The sequence below is a fragment of the Myotis yumanensis genome, unplaced genomic scaffold, assembly GCF_028538775.1.
Source record: "Myotis yumanensis isolate MYYU_CA2020_CCGP unplaced genomic scaffold, mMyoYum1.0.hap1 SCAF_8, whole genome shotgun sequence".
Taxonomy (NCBI): domain Eukaryota; kingdom Metazoa; phylum Chordata; class Mammalia; order Chiroptera; family Vespertilionidae; genus Myotis; species Myotis yumanensis.
Window position 1 is genome coordinate 19792296 of NW_027223759.1, and position 16522 is coordinate 19808817.

The following is a 16522-nucleotide window of genomic DNA, read 5'->3' on the forward strand; positions in this document are numbered from 1 at the left end:
CTTTCTTTCTCTTGGTGGATTATGTGTAGACTAATCAGTATCCTACAAGCTCTACTAGTATAGTGTAGTTAAGAACATGAATTTTGGAGTCAACCTAGGATAGAATTATGGCTCCATCACTTGCAAATCATTTGATCCTAGTGTAGTGACCCACCCATATAGGAAGAATAGCACAATGACAGGTAAAGACCAGGAAAGTACAGGGCCTCCTCAGTGATGTCGAGTATTTGGGTTGCTGGTGTATTGGGCACATACAGATTAGTGTGTGCTAATGGAGGATAGTATCTCATAGATAGCCTGTATTTTTTCTTTTAATCTTCTCACCAACCTAATGAAGCACTCTTGTTACTTTCATTTTATAGATAAGGGAATTTTGACCAAAAGACTTTCATTAATGTATTCAAAGTGACACAGCTAGCAAACTAGCATAACTTGAACTCAAGGCTGTCCTGCTTCAGAGTCTGTGTTATTACATGCTGTTTTGAATTAGGAAGGGCTTTGAATTGATAGGCTGGAGAGTTTAGCCTTAATTTTGAAAGCAGCATGGCATTGTTTATAGTTTTGAGGAGCAGGTTGTCATTGGGCTGTGTTGTAGGAAGATTAATATGATGGCTGGGTATAGGATAGATTGGAAGGAGAAGAGATTAGAGTCGAGAATGCCAATTATTTTGGTTGCAAGCAAAAAAAGCAGCTCTGGTTATCTTAGGCAAAAGGGAAACTTATGGATTGAACAGTGGAGAGGGACTAGTTGAATATGGTTTGAGTTCAGAGAGCATAGATGTGCAACTTTTGTCTCTTAAACTGTTTGCAGTTACTCACATACTCCCTTTGCCTGTCCTTCACTCTCTACTCCCAAATATGTAGAGTTCTGTTTCTTAGAGAGAAGGGCAAAGGAATATGGTTATATGGTGTAGTCTATTCTATCTTTTTTGCTATGTACAAAAGTTAGAGTTATTGATTTACCCTTTAAATAGATGAACCAAAAACCCAGGACAGTTTTCATTAGAATTTTCACATTGCTATTAACCAATTTAAGTAAGAAGATGTCTGATGACAGAAAAATTAAAAAAACATTTGGTTTCAATACCACCTTTAATCATGTGCCATACATTCCCCTGTTAACTTTTTGTTGGAAATTTTTAAAAAGACATACATAAAAGTAGAAAAATTTTTAAAAAATTAAATATGTGACATCAACAGATTGACAGGAACAAATAAATGCTGGATCACCGATTCTGCCTCAAGCACACAAGTTTCTATATTTCTTGGAGTAAAGGTGCATATACTTTTCCTTTCCTTTTACCCAAAGCCAGAATCCTTGGATTTTGATGATCCTTCTCCCCACAAAATATATAACACTGCATATTGAAAAAGCATGACATTCATAGAGCAGAGGCCTTGGACCGAGTGGGAGTTTTGTTTGTTTTTTCTTGTTGTTTTTTTTAGAAACCAAGAGCCACTCTAGCCAGTTTGGCTCAGTGGATAAGCGTTGGTCAGCAGGCTGACGGGTCCTGGGTTCAATTCCAGGCAGAGCACATACCTCGGTTGCAGGCTCCTCCCTGGCCCAGGCCCTGGTGAGACAACCGATTGATGTGTTTCTTTCTGTCTTTCCCTCTCTCTTCCACTCTTTTTATAAATCAATGGAAAGATATCCTCGGATGAGGATTAACAACAATAAAAAAGAAACCAAGAGCCTTTATTTATATGAGCAACCTAAGTAATAGAAAAAAAAGAAATAATAGACAATTCAATCCCAGAAATAAAATAAATTTAAATGCAGAAAAATATTTAACTTATCAATTGAATGTGTCTAAATAGAAAAGTTTTGGCTTCTTCCATTAGGCACTTGTATGCATTTTTGAGAACATTTTGTTTTGAAAATTTCCTGTGGGCATTTTTCTCTATGGTTCTCCAGGTTTCTGAAGAAATATGTTCATGTTATTTTGTTTACAAATCATGATTATATTCTAGTCAACCATGGTTTATCTTTAGAGAATAACTAGTTTATTGCATTGGCTATATTCTTTCCTCTAGGCTGGGTAATCATTAAGTAACTAAATTGCAGAATATGTACTTAAAAAATGTAATTGGATTTTAATCGACTCTTTTTGTAGATGTTGTTTGTGTATCTGCTGCTGCTTCTCCATTCATCACAAGGGATGAAATTTGATTTTAGGGAATAGTATATGGAGGCTTGATCTGGAGTGTGCATGTATTGTTAGTGTATGTGGAGGGCTAATTTCAGCTCATAGAGAATGAGGCTCCGTATGCTTAACAGATGCTCTTCTCTTGTTTTCTAGGGTTCCGCTATGGGAGTGATATCATTCCTTTCTCTAAAGTGGATGAGGAACAAATGAAATACAAATCAGAGGGGAAGTGTTTCTCTGTTTTGGGATTTTGTAGATCTTCTCAGGTACAGGACTTAGTTTACTAATTATAAACAAAATAAGTGACTTTTTTCTTGTTATTATTTGAGATGGTGTGATTTTGATTGGTCCTTTTATTTATAATATGTTTATTTAACTTAGTTTTTCTAAAATGTAGTCTGGGAGTTAGTGTCACTACCTTTGATTTTTTAAAAATATATTTGTATTGATTTCAGAGAGGAAGGGAAATGGAGAGAGAGATAGACATCAATGATGAGAGAATCATTGATCAGCTGCCTCATGCACGCTCCCAGTGGGGGGATGGAGCTTGCAACCCAGGCATGTGCTCCCTGAGCGGAATTGAACCCAGGACCTTTTAGTCTGCAGGCTGATACTCTATCCACTGAGCCAAACTGGCCAGGACACTATTTTTGATTTTTGAAGAGAAAATCAAGATGGAGAAAAGTCAGGAGAGTAGATGTAATTGAAAGTCACTTTTTAGCTTTGCTGTCAGTCATCGTTCATAGTAGCCTTAAAGAAACAGTATCTAGTTCTTTGCTATTATATTGCCTTTTCGAAACTGTTATGTATAATGGAGTGTTTATAGCAATGAAGATCTAGCTGGGTTTTGAATGCCAATAGACGTCTTAGAATATCGTTGATTTATGCCAGTCACTGTTCATCTCAGTGCCCAGCAAAGAGGTCCAAGATGTGAAATTTGTTCATGTCATATGCTTTTTTTTTTATTTTTTATTTATTTATTTTTTAAATATATTTTATTGATTTTTCACAGAGAAGAAGGGAGAGGGATAGAGAGCCAGAAACATCGATGAGAGAGATCGATCAGCCACCTCCTGCACGCCCCCCAGTGGGGATGTGCCCGCAACCAAGGTACATGCCCTTGACCGGAATCGAACCTGGGACCCCTGAGTCTGCAGGCAGACGCTCTATCCACTGAGCCAAACCTGTTCGGCCATATGCTTTTTAGATACCAATGCAGAGATAGCACAAAATAGACACAGTAGGGAATGCAGTAATTCACTGAAGGCCCTGACATACCATATACTGCCCTAGAAAGGGTTATTAAAGATTCCTGGATATCTTAGATAAAATTACTCGTGAGGTGAATGAAAATGAATCAGTATAAAATGTATCTTTTCAGGCTCTATAGGGATGAAGATTTTTTTTTTTTATTCAAGATGAACTCAATTGAGAATTATAATAAAAATAAATACTACCCAGTATATTGGGCTTGAACTTCTTCATATTGCTTAAGCATAAGTCCCTGTGTAATTCAGTGTTAGAATAATTCATTGAAGTTGGGAGAATCTTTTTCATGATATGTGCCAGTTGTTAGATACATTTTTAAGACTCATAAGCTGAAAATTGAGAAGATTTACTTAAAGTTGATGAGATTTTAATGGTAAGAATACTTTTTGAGATTTGAGAATCTCTAATAATTTTCTAACAAATTATACTAAATATGCTTTATATACCTCCCAAAGTGAACTCACTTTGGGAGGTATGGAAACTTAAAATTAGTGGTTATTAATGGCAGTGCTTATGAGTCTTTTCAGTGAAACAGAACCTTTAGTCAGACCTGTTTGTACAAACTGGCCCATTGGAAAGTGGTCTTCCTAACTCCAGACAGGTAGAAAAGACCTATTCAAAACATCTGCAGCCCTACCGTTTGGCTCAGTGGATAGAGCATCGGCCTGGAGACTGAAGGGTTTAATTCCAGTCAAGGGCACATGCCGGCTGGATTCCCCAATGGCGGGTGTGCTGGAGGCAGCCGATCAATGATTCTCTCTCATCATTGATGTTTCTATCTCTCTCTCCCTCTCCCTTCCTTTGTGAAATCAATAAAAATATATTAAAAACAACAACAAAATAAGACAAAAAAAACTTGCAAGTGTAATTCAAAACTCAAAAAATTGAAATCATCTATGCCTAGCTGGGACTGGGGGAGCCTGTTTAGTGAATGGCAAAGCAAGGAAGAATGAGCTGAACAAAAAGTACATTTTTCATTTTTTAAAAACTTTTTATTGAATTTATTGGGGTGACATTGATTAATAAAATTATGTAGGTTTCAGGTATACAATTCTATAATACATAATCTGCGTATTGTATTATCAAGTCGAGTCTCCTTCCATCATCATTTATCCCCCCTGTACCCTCTTTTACCTCCCCTTGTTCCTCTTTCCTGCTGGTAATCACTGTACTGTTGTCTATGTCTATGTGTTGTTTTCGTTTTTCTTAATCCTGTCACCTTTTTAAAAGATTTTTATTAACTTTTAAGTCATGAATTATTTTTCTAAATTGGCTTTTTGTTTTTAAGCTCTAAACTATTTTTATCTTAAGTATAATCTCAGACAGGTACTATGAAGATAATATAATAATTATCATTTATCGAGTGATTATAATACTCCTGTCATTACACTACGCATTTTATGTAAATTCCCATTTCATTCTTTTATGAGCCTCTTAGGTAGGTGCTATGATATGTATTTTATACATTAGGAAATTGAGCTTCAGAGCTGTTAAAAAACTGGTCCAAGGTCACCTAGCTAGAAGGTGGTAGAGGTGGGTTTTGAATCAGGTCTCTGATTCCAAAGCTTATGCCATTCATCACTTGTAATCTGCCCACCAGATGGATAGCCTCATTTTTGAATAGTCTAAGTTTTACATACCTGCTTTTGTGTATTATCTTAACAAATGTATACACATCATCTTGTCAACTAAGAAAGTATAAGCATGCACCTTGTAACAGATGAGTAATTATCATTAAATTGGTAAAATCACATAGTTTTCAAATTCCCTCACAGTGAGGGAAACTAACATTTCTGGATTGAACTGATAGTTTTCATTCTATAAAATAGGATTTTTGGTTTGGGTTATTTTTTTCTTTTTTTGAAATGTGAATTACTTTTCTTTTTAAAATTTTCAAGAGTCCTTTCAATTTGTCTTTCTCCAAGTTGTCAGTGTTCTGGATATGTAATTACAGACAGATAAGAATTTAGCCAGAACTTCCCCTAAATGTCTAGCTGTCTTTTGAAAAGTCATTTTAGGTGCCTTGGGAAGAGATTTCATTAGCTCTTCTCTAATCAATCAAGAACTATTACAAATTCTAATAGGAAGACAAATCTATATAAATGTAGCAAACTAAAAATATAGGATTATTCCCATATTTCTTCAAATAATGGTTCTCAAATGGGGAATGGAAGTAGAGATGGAGGGAATTTGAGTTACATGGGCCTCACACCCATACCTTTGAGACTTAGTCTTGAGCTGCTATGACTGCTCATAATTTCTCAGCTTTAGAGGTGGAAGGGCAGAAGAAACCCAAAACATTTTAGAAGCTTTGCCTTATACAGCATATGGCATCTTCTTATAAATAAGCTTCAGGCACAAGGGCCCCTAGATGAGAGGGAAGTTCTCATCTTATTCAATAGGTGCAGGTGGCAACTCTTCAGTGTTCATTTTCTCATATTTGACCCCTTTGATACTGTGATAGATGAGTAACTAAAGGGGGCAAAAGAACACACAGTGTTTATTTTTGCTTCAGTTACCCTTCCTCCAGTGCTGCCCCTCTGTTTAGTCCTTTGCTCTGGTCTCTTTGCAGTTCTTCATTGCTCTTAGGACCGCTTAATTTTGCTGATAAGAGACCTCATGATTGATTGTTGCTAATCTTGCTAGTTTCCCCCTTTCCCCTTGCACTGTGGCAATGTACTACTTCAAAAGCAGTTCCCCAAATATTTCTGTGTTTTATGTCACTCTAAACTAACTCACTATTATTTATGCCCCGGGTATCTGTGGCCAGACTTTTTATCTCAGTTCCGAACACATCCTTTAAATCTTAACTTAGGTGTCACCATTTGCAGAAGTCTTCCCGAGCCCTCATGACCAAACTAGATGCCCTTCTTATGTGCTCTAATAGCACCAAACTGTAATACTGTATTAGAAGACTACTCTTGTGTCCTTGTAGCACTGTATGTTAGTACTGCACTGTGGTTAATTTAATATTTACCTAAGCTCCTCAGGACAATCTATATTCTGTTCATTATTGTGTTTAAAGTGCCCAGAACAATGTTGATGCATATTAGATGCTCATATATTTATTCTGTTGAATCTTAGGTAATAGGTTGTTTCTAGTACTTGTCAATGTTTTTCAGTAAGAACATTTTGAATGGAATTTCTTAGCAAACTGTGGCATTATGATTTTATGTATAACTTATTTTGGATCGTAACTGATTCTTTCTTCACTTACTCTTGTAGGTCCACAGGAAATATTTCATGGGAAATCAAGTTCTAAAAGTCTTTGCAGCAAAAGATGATGAGGTGAGTTGACAATGGGTCTTTGAGGTAGTGCCACAGAATTAAGTTGTCAGTTTAAGTGAATTGTTTGGGACATTTATAGTTTAAAATGACATTAATTATTGTAACGGCAGTGGGGAAATTCATTGTCTTTTAACTCTGAAAATGAAGAAATGACTAATGAATTTGTCATGGTATGAGCACAAGGCCTTAGGAAATAGTCCTACCATCGGACAGCAGGTGAATGTTAAAAACAAAAACATTTGAACACATGCATTTAGTATGGGGATCTCAGGGTCCCCAGAAAGGTTGGGGTCAGGTTGACATTTTCATTGTTATGGATATTGGACATTTAGTACTGGCTCTAGTGTCCTGGAGATGAGCTTCATTGACTCTCTGGACCACTTGTCATTGAGAAATTTGTCTCTTCCAACCCCCATCTCTTTGCACTCGTTCCCCACCTTCCCAAGAGATTCTGTTTTCAGGCTTGTTTCTGCCTGGCTAACAACCCATGACTCTTACATCCTACACTCAGGTGAACCTGCCCTCTCTGTAAATATTTTCTGTGTGGCTTCCAAGTCAGAACTTATTTTCTTGGAGATGCTGATCTAAGCTGGAAGATTAGAATATAGTGTCTTTTTAAGACTACTGAAGCAGGTCTCCAAATATTTGTATTTAAAATTAGTAGATGTAGAAGGCTTGTTTGGGGTCAGGGGGAGGGTGATGGTGTAAGAGATCTAGTCCTCTTAATCCTCTCTTTCTCCTCACTTCTGAAGGGTAGCTGGCTGCAAATCTAGTGAATGGATATTATTTCATTATTCCATCAGAACAGTTGACATTAGGAGAAAACACTCAGTACTGCACAGATTCACTAGAGCACAATAGGCTCTAATATGCAAATCCTCCAATTTAAAAATCCGAGTTTCTGGGTTTCTCCTAAATCAGATCCTGTTAGTAGTCATGCAGTTTTGGGATATACTGTCAACACATCTTAACTGCATTGTGAACCTCTGCTGAATATAAGTCTGGATTTTAGAAGAGTGTTAAAGCTGAATATACAGACTTTTGATTCATCAACTCATGAGATTGGATAAAATAATCCCCAAGTAGAGCTTTAGAGTAAGAGAAGGAGAGAAAGGTCAAGAACAGAGTGTCAGGTTAGTTGGAGGAAGAGAAGAACTAAAGGAGGAGTGGCTCACAATCTATCCAAATAAAGAGGTAATATGCAAATTAGCCGGGACACTGTAACACCTCACGCCAGGACCATTAGCATATTACCTCTTTATTAGCTCCTATCATCAGGAGGCTGCCTGTGCCTCAGGCGTTGCTCCGGAGATGGGAGACAGGAGACAGGGCAGAAGTGGTAAGGGGGGAGCAGGAAGTGGGGAGGCAGGAGAAGGTGGGACCAGCTGAAGGCAACTCGAGGGTGGGCGGTGCCGTGCAAATTCGTGCACTGGGCTCCTAGTGTATAATAATCAGGAGAGAATGTTATTCTGAAGCCAAAGGAGAAAGTTCAGGGAAAGGGGATGGTCAGATGCTACTGAGAGGTCAAGTAGAATGAGAGCCAAGGGCTTAGCAATTAGGAGGTCATGGCTGACTTCAGAAGATAATTTCAGTAAGATGGGTCAGTAGATGGATTAGATTGAAGAACAATCTTGTGCTAAGCAGTGTCAACAACAAGATGATTATTTCATGGAATTTAGAGGTGAAAGGAAAGAAAGATACATGTAGTAATTTATGGAGAAAGGGGGACAAAGAAAGATTTTGTTTAGGAATGCTGAGACGAGTTTATGTAGAGGGTGAGGGTATGAATTCAGATTAGGAAGATTGAAGTGATAAGAGAGAGGATTTAGATGATGAAGTAAAGTTCCAGAGGAGGTAAAGTAAATGTGATCAAATGGGTAGAGTGTGGCCTTGAAGTGGGTGAAGGTGCACTTTAAAAAAAAGTCTGAGCTCTAGCTGGTGTTTCCCAGTGGATAGAGTGTCAGCCTGCGGACCGAAGAGTCCTGGGTTCGATTCCAGTCAAGGACATGTACCTCAGTTGCAGGCTGCTCCTTCTCTCTTCCACTCTTTCTAAAAATCAATGGAAAAATATCCTCGGGTGAGGATTAAAAATAAATTTTTAAAAATCTGAAACAGGAAGACAGTAGAACACAGTCTTAGGAGTAGTATGTGGTTCTGTTGTGAAAACTCTCCCGTGTTGGATATGTGTTAATGCTGCATCTTTCTTACTAGGCAGCAGCGGTGGCCCTTTCCTCCCTGATCCATGCTTTGGATGAATTGGCCATGGTGGCCATAGTTCGCTATGCTTACGACCGAAGATCTAATCCTCAAGTTGGCGTGGCTTTTCCTCATATCAAGGACACCTATGAGGTAAAACCCACAGGGCTCTTTATTCATGGTTTTTCCCCTTCAGTTTCTTTATTCTAAAGGTGCTTCTCAACTGTTAATGTGTGTGGGAATCACTTGGGGCAGCTTGTAAAAATGAATTCTGACTCTGTATTCTGGGGTGGTGCCTGGGATTCTATATTTCTCACAAACTCCTAAGTAATGTCGATGTTGCTGGCCTGTGAACCACATGTTCAGTTGCAATGGAAGAACATATGTTAATATGAGTATGTAAAGGACCTTCTTATCAAATCACTAAAGGTTAACCATGACCTCCTGTTTGCCCAATCCAGTGACCTTCTCTTGGTTATCATCCTTTTTGACAATCTCAGAACCTAATAGGAATAGATTACCTCTATTTTTTTTTTTTTTACAACAGTCTTTATTTACAAAGATTGAGGATGTGATTTTGTTGTGATCTTTGTGAAAGTCAGTTTGGTCAGCGATGTCCTATTAAAACACAGGTCTACATTTCTTACATTTCCTATTTCTCAAAGAACTCACTGTGGCAGAACTGAAAAAAGGACAGCAAATGACTTGACTTGCACATCAGCCTTCCCTCAACCTGACTCTTCTCATTTATTGCATTGGGCATACATTTTCCAGATATTCTTTGGTAGACTTTCTTTGAAGCATGTCTTTCATGTTTAATATTCTCTGTACTCTTTGCAGCTGTGTACAGCTAATAACAGTAATCAAAACACTGTACTTTCCATGCACCGGCATTGGGCCTTCTGATTTTCGAAATATTTTTGTTGTGCCACTTTCACAGCATTTGGGACCAGTTTTATATTTTTTTATTAATTGGATTGTTTTTGCTTTTACCTCCTTTCTTTCTCATTAGTGTTTGGTGTATGTGCAGCTGCCTTTCATGGAAGACTTGCGGCAATACATGTTTTCATCATTGAAAAATAATAAGAAATACACTCCCACGGGTGAGTTTATTTCCACTTTGCTCCCTAATTGGCTCTAAACACAAACTGTTCTTGGGAAATCACCTGTCTGCAGTCATTGGCTGGGGCCAAAGTTTCACAGGATGGAATTAGTTGGGTCCAAGTCGCATTGTACACAGTAATGAAGGTGGTTCATCATGTGTTTTTCCAGTAATAAGGATATGTTTGCCCTGAATTCTCCAAACACTCTCTAGGTTCCCCCTTCTGACTTAGGATTTATATCTAGGAAGCAGCTTCCTAGAAATGGATGTACGTTCTTTGGTTATGAGCAGGTTTGCCCTCTACGGGAGTTGACATATAGAATTAAACCTGGGACTTTAGTGTCCTACATAAAATATGTTATAACTTTAACTTGAAGAGTGATAGTGCTGGAGTTTACCTTTTCTCTCTGCCCTTTCTTTGTAGTTTCACGGTAACAGTTTAAGTCGCACTGTTCTCATTTCCAGGAGTTCTTCGAGCTTGGCGTGGAAAGGCCTTTATTAAGCATCTGGCTACAAATGTCAGGGACTGCACAGAATGAGTCTCATAGATGCAGATCCTATCTTCCAGAGAGCTCACAGTTTAAGACAGTTGTAACAAAATATAGTAGTGGGCCAGATATAGAGAACATACCACAAAGAACACAAAATGACACATAGATGTTTTAGTTTACAAGTTTTTCTCTGTGTCAGTGTAGGATTAGGGAATAGTAGGTGACTCTCAAAGCTGGTTTCTCTGTGTATTTTTGGTTCGCCCGTTTGGGAGAAGTGTGCAGTAGAAAAGCCAAGAAACAAATGGGCTTCTGGGGCTTGTGTCTTTCCCATCTTCTAGAAATGAGTCCCTCTGCATCATGGGGGAGCCAGGCGTGGACTTCAACATGCAGAAGCTGCCCGTGTGTTAGAGTAGCCTATCCCTACCTCTTAATAACCCCAAACTTTAAATGAGCAGAACATTTAAAAAAGAGAACTTTGTTGAGAAATTATGGACATACACCATTCACCCAGGACCTAAAACATTAAATATCTCTCGACCTGTTGACTTATTTTCTGTGAGTTGACATTTTTGTTTGCATTTTCTCCATTGGAAAAATGTATTATTAACACTGTTTGGCATATTTCCCAAGTAGACATTTATGTAGGGGTGTGCAGTGCTAGAATGATCTGGCCTGATAACGTCCTGATAGCTCGTAATGGCAAATGAAAAATCACTGCATGTTCATACACAGGTACCACCTACTACGTTGTTTACATAGTCAGCTGACCATGGTGATGGCTGTGCCAGTGCCTGAAGCCTCCCCTAGAAAGTCCAAAAATGGGATAGGAAGGTTTTATGATAAATAGCTGCATGCTCTTTCCTTCTGTAGTAACTGTTCAAAAGGGAAATTTGTAGCAGTAACGGACAGAAGCATAATGGATGTTTTAGGAACCACTTACTCTTTTCTACCTTTTGTCTAGTGACTCAATGATCCAAAATTAGCACCTCAGCTTTTAGGAACTGAACTGCTGTGTGAATCAGCAGCATGAAAGTGACACATGGTAGTTTAAGCAGAAGCATTTTTGATAGAGTTGCCTTTCATCCACATTGCCTTGGGGCATGTCATTGTTGTTGACTAGGTTGATTTTTATTGAGGAGCACTTTCTTTTAGGTTTCAGAAGAGTCGTAAAGAAAAGGAAGTCATGTTTTTGCTCTTCAGGATCTTTAGCGTTTGCATAAGACATGAACACAAGTGTGCATATATGCAGAGTGTGCTTAGTGCCATGAGGTTTGTGAGAGGAAAGGGGTCCTTCTGACTTGGGGGGCTTGTGAAGGAATCTGCTCACTCTGATCCAATGTTGTCTTCCTGTTAAGCTGTGATATAAGTTATATTAAATCCTTATAAAGTTAATGCTTTTTTTTCTTTTTAAAAAATTATATTGATTTTTAGAGAGAAAGAGAGAGTAATATCAATATGAGAGGGAAACATCAGTTGGCTGCCTCCCACATACCCTCTACTGGAGATTGAGCCCACAACCTGGACATGTGCTGGGAATTGAGCCAGCAACCTTTTAATGCACAGGACTATGCCCACCCAACTGAGCCACACTGGCCAGGGCTTTTAAATGTTTTTCTCCTTTAATTACTAATTTCTTTTTAATATTAATTCATTGAATTCTGAATATTTTGAATTGCCATATACAGGTTGGATTTTGTGTGGCTGTGGTCTGGTTTGTGTGGCATTCCTCTGGAACAAAGTCTTTTGCTTTTTTAAATTTTTTAAAATATGTTTTTATTGATTTTAGAGGAAGGCAGGGAGAGGGAGAAGCATCAATGAGAGAGAAACATTAATCACCTGCCTCCTGCACACTCCCTGCTGGGGATGGAGCCCCAAAACCGGGCATGTGCCCTGACAGCAGTCTCTTGGTACATGTGATAATGTCCAGCCAACTAAGCCACACTGGCCAGGGCTAAACTCTCTTGCTTTTGATATGATTTCCATTGTCAAAAGTTCACTGAATGGTAGAACTGGGAAGGACCTAAGAGACCAGTTACTCTAAATAACTCATTTTTACATATAAGAAAACCAAGGTAAATGATTTGCATAACTAGAGACTATATTTGGCAGAGCCAGGGCTGTGTAACCTGCCAGTATTGCTATGAATAGCTATGAGTGGAAAGCATTTGTTGTAGTGGAAAATAATAGGATTAGTCTATTTTTCTTTCTGCTTCTTTGTTTATCCTTGTTTCAGAGGCACAGTTAAGTGCTGTCGATGCTCTGATAGATTCCATGAGCTTGGTCAAGAAAGATGAAGAGGGAGACGCCATTGAAGACTTATTTCCAACCACCAAAATCCCCAATCCTCAATTTCAGAGATTATTTCAGGTGAGAGAGAAAAGATGAACCAATCATACTTTTTTAAATGAAAGAGAACTGAGTGAAAAATTAGGGGAATTGACTAGTCACTAACAAATGTTTTTAATCCCCTCAGTTGCTCTATATGTTTAATGGAAGAAAGTCGCCTTCTTTCTATTAAAGGAGAAAAATACTCTGAGCTTTTGGAAAGAAAGAAGTCAAGTTAGGGTGCTTTTAATTTCTTTCTGGAGAAAGGCTGTTGTTTTTTCAGGAAGGCTTAATAAAATGCCGATTTTCCTTTTATGTGTTTTCCAGGCTTTTCTTCTTCTTTAAATATCCAAATAGTAGAGTTTTAATGAAGTTTATAATAATCACTATTAGGGAAGAAGTGTTCCAGTGCCACATTTGTCAAAAATTTCATAATTAAAGGTGGCATAAAGGTCAGATAAAGAGGTTATAGTATGAAACTATTAAAGAGTAACTAAAATACAGGGAAATATGAAATATGAATTTCTGAATCTTGGGCCAAAGGAATTGGAAGGTGGAGATTGGATTAAGGGAAATGGGAAGTTGAAAACAAAGCTGACTTATGCTGAGGAAGGGGAGGCCTAGGCCAGGGTCGAAGGGAAGGAGTATTCTAGTCCTGGATTAGCTCAGTGACAGCAGGACATAGGCTTTTCTGAACCCCCAAACTGAAAATGATCCCATGCAGCTTTTTCAGGCAAACTCTTCCTCACAGAGCAGTGGAGGGCCTATTTCTGAGGGGGTGGGGGCTGTGGATGGAGAGACCCTCAACTCCCTCTTAACTCACTTCTTAAAGCCTCCTTAACTAGCTCAGGTCCATATTAGGGCCCATTGTAATTTTGAGGGATCTTCTGCACGAGAGAAAGTGCCTGTTTTTTGGTTTTTTTAATGTTTATAATTCCTTTAAATAATGAGGGAGGGGAGACAACTTTTTTTTTAAAATTAGAAATGTAAAGCTTAACATGTAAGGCCTGACTCAGTAAATGCTTTAGTAGTCTAAGTGTAATCAAGTATAAATACTTGTATAAAATTCTTCGATGTTTTTGACAACTGGACTTCAAATGGCTTTTGCCATTTACTTGCTTTTTAAAGTCCTTATACTTTCCCCACAGTGTCTGCTGCACAGAGCTCTACATCCTCAGGAGCCTCTGCCCCCAGTTCAGCAGCATGTTCTAAACATGCTGGATCCCCCCACTGAGGTGACAGCTAACTGTGAGATTCCTCTCTCCAAAATAAAGACCCTATTCCCTCTGACTGAAGCCGTCAAGAAAAAGGATCAACTGACTGCTCAGGACGTTTTCCAAGACAAGTAAGTAATGCTATGGTTGCATTTCACATTGGACAACATAAGATTGGTGGTAGTCATAGACTGGGGCTCCAGGACTGACGGTTGGTTGTGGGAGGAAGAAACTTTTGGTTATTTGATCCTGGCCTTGAAAATACTGGTTTCTCATCTGTGCATTGTAGGTCTATTTTATTCTTGCTATTCACCTGGAATGGAGAACTACCTTCAGGGCTGTTGGCTTTTTAATCAGCATCAAATTCTTGCTTTATATATATATGAAGGCTAAACAGTTTTGATTATCTAATACTAAATTTTACCATTTTCTAAAGTAGGGTGCTGGGGATGAGAGGAGAGGGGTGAAGGTCATAAGGTTTTTTGTTTGGGAAGTTAGGTATCAGGAGAATGTCAGTGAGATTTTTGGAGGAAAAGTGAAAAGGGGAATGAAAAAAACCTGGCCCTGTGTTATTGATGTACTTGGTTATAGCATCAGTGAGGTGTTTGCATTGTAAGAATGGCAAAATGCTTTTCATATAATTCTCAAATCAAATCAAGCTTTCAGGAAGCTATTAAGTTTTTTCTTCCCTCAGGAAATTCTTTTCAGAATCTGTATCAATTTCTATTCAAAACAAAATAAAAACCATAAGAAATTGTTTTTTATTATCCAGAATGATTTGGGTGTATAGCTTGATTTTTTTTTTACCAGTTTTAGGTTTGGTTATTGGTGACTTTTCCTCCCAAATCAAAATGATCTGTTTATTTATTTAGATTGGATTCTGAGATCTAGGCTTAAGCCACATTTTTTTTCTTCCTTCCCACAGCTGTATCTTTATTGACAAGTAAAGCTTATTTGTAAATACTCTATTGGAAGAGTACTGAATAATTTCCAAAAACCTTGACAGGGTTTTGTAAATTGCTAATTTAATGAATCATCTTCCAAGTTGAATAGAAAGCTTTATGCTTTCTGTGGCTTTTTAGAGATTAATACCCCCAGCTATGTTAGAATTGAAAAAAAAAATAATCATGGGATTGATAGATTCTATCACATGCTTTCCTGATACATTCTGGAGAGTTTTTTGTTTCACTTTAGCCTGTCACGCTTTCTTCTACATAGAAAGGCTGTCACTGGAAGTTTACTTTCTCTCTGCTAGCCTCATCTGCCTATATCCCTCAGATCAGTACTTTAGAACAGTTAATACAATTTGAAGTCCTTTTCTTCCCATGGCAGCCTTGCTTTGGCCTCACTGCAGTCATTAGCTATTCTCTGTCTGTGTTAAGGCTCCAGTTCCTGATCCTGATTACCTTCTACTGTTGTGGGAAGGAAAGGGGTCATTTCCCCTTCTCCCCTTGATTAAAATGTATACTTGTATTAGCTGACTTTAAGAAAAACCCAGAGGTTGTTCTGTGATTTGGTCCCCGCTGTGATGACACCTTCAGCTCTAATCCTACCCCTCACTCTTTCTGGAAGCCTGAGTGTCTCCTGGGGCCTGAGAATTATCTTGCTCACACACACCCACTCACACTCCCATTCTCTACCTTTCTTCAGAAATCTTTGTTTTTAAGAACTGCAGAAATGATGAATTTAACAAATATTTGTTGAGTACTTTCTATATTTAATAAGAAGGATTCAGCCCCTTCTGCAAGGTTCTTGAAACCCTTAATTTTTATGGTAAGGTACCCATCAGCTTTGGAGGTGGTTTCCCCAAAGAGAAGAAAATTGCTAACAACCAGTTATATTTTTGTGTATATTCAGTATCTCTGTATCTACGGTACATATTTCCTGTGTAGGGGCAAGGGACAAAGACTGGGGAGTGAGCAAATGTCTGTTCAGGAAGTGTCAGAGGCCAACACAGAGAGCCCTGGACTGGGAATCACGAGTCTTCATTCTAGCTTTGAACTCTGTGATTTTGGTTAAATAATTTTTACCTTTATGAGAGTGTCTCCATCTAAAAACAGCATCCTCTCAACAGATATTGTAACACTATCTCTTAAATTAATATTTAATTTAATAAGCACTTTGAACTATTTAGAAGGGAAGGCAATAGTCAAAACCCAAAACAATAATAGTATCATGCTGTCCCAAGTTAATCCTTTCACCTGTTTCCTGAGATGTCATCTCCTGTATCATCTGGTACCTTAGTCCAATGCTAATGCCTTCCCTCTTTCTGTATTTTCAGCTTCTCCCTTTGTACCAGCTCCTTTCCCTCTACACATTAACACTATATTTCTTTCCTCTGTAACAAAATAAAATAAATCTCTCGTTTCCCCCTCAAGTTACTACCTATCATTTTCTTTCCTTCCATAAGCCAGGCTAATTGGAGAATAGTCTACACTGATTCTTTACTGGGCACTCATTGTCTCGGCTTTCTGCCCCCACTGCTTCCCT

The 16522-nt window shown here is 38.3% G+C and overlaps 1 protein-coding gene across 1 annotated transcript in view; it reads left to right on the forward strand.

The window, feature by feature from the left end:
* XRCC5 (X-ray repair cross complementing 5) overlaps positions 1–16522 on the forward strand; it is a 79271-nt gene that overhangs the window by 13997 nt on the left and 48752 nt on the right. Inside the window, exons 9-14 of the mRNA XM_070422086.1 lie at positions 2301–2413; positions 6642–6704; positions 8916–9053; positions 9913–10003; positions 12727–12860; positions 13967–14163. Of these exons, the coding sequence (XP_070278187.1) occupies positions 2301–2413; positions 6642–6704; positions 8916–9053; positions 9913–10003; positions 12727–12860; positions 13967–14163 (736 nt within the window). The remainder of the gene's footprint in view (positions 1–2300; positions 2414–6641; positions 6705–8915; positions 9054–9912; positions 10004–12726; positions 12861–13966; positions 14164–16522) is intronic.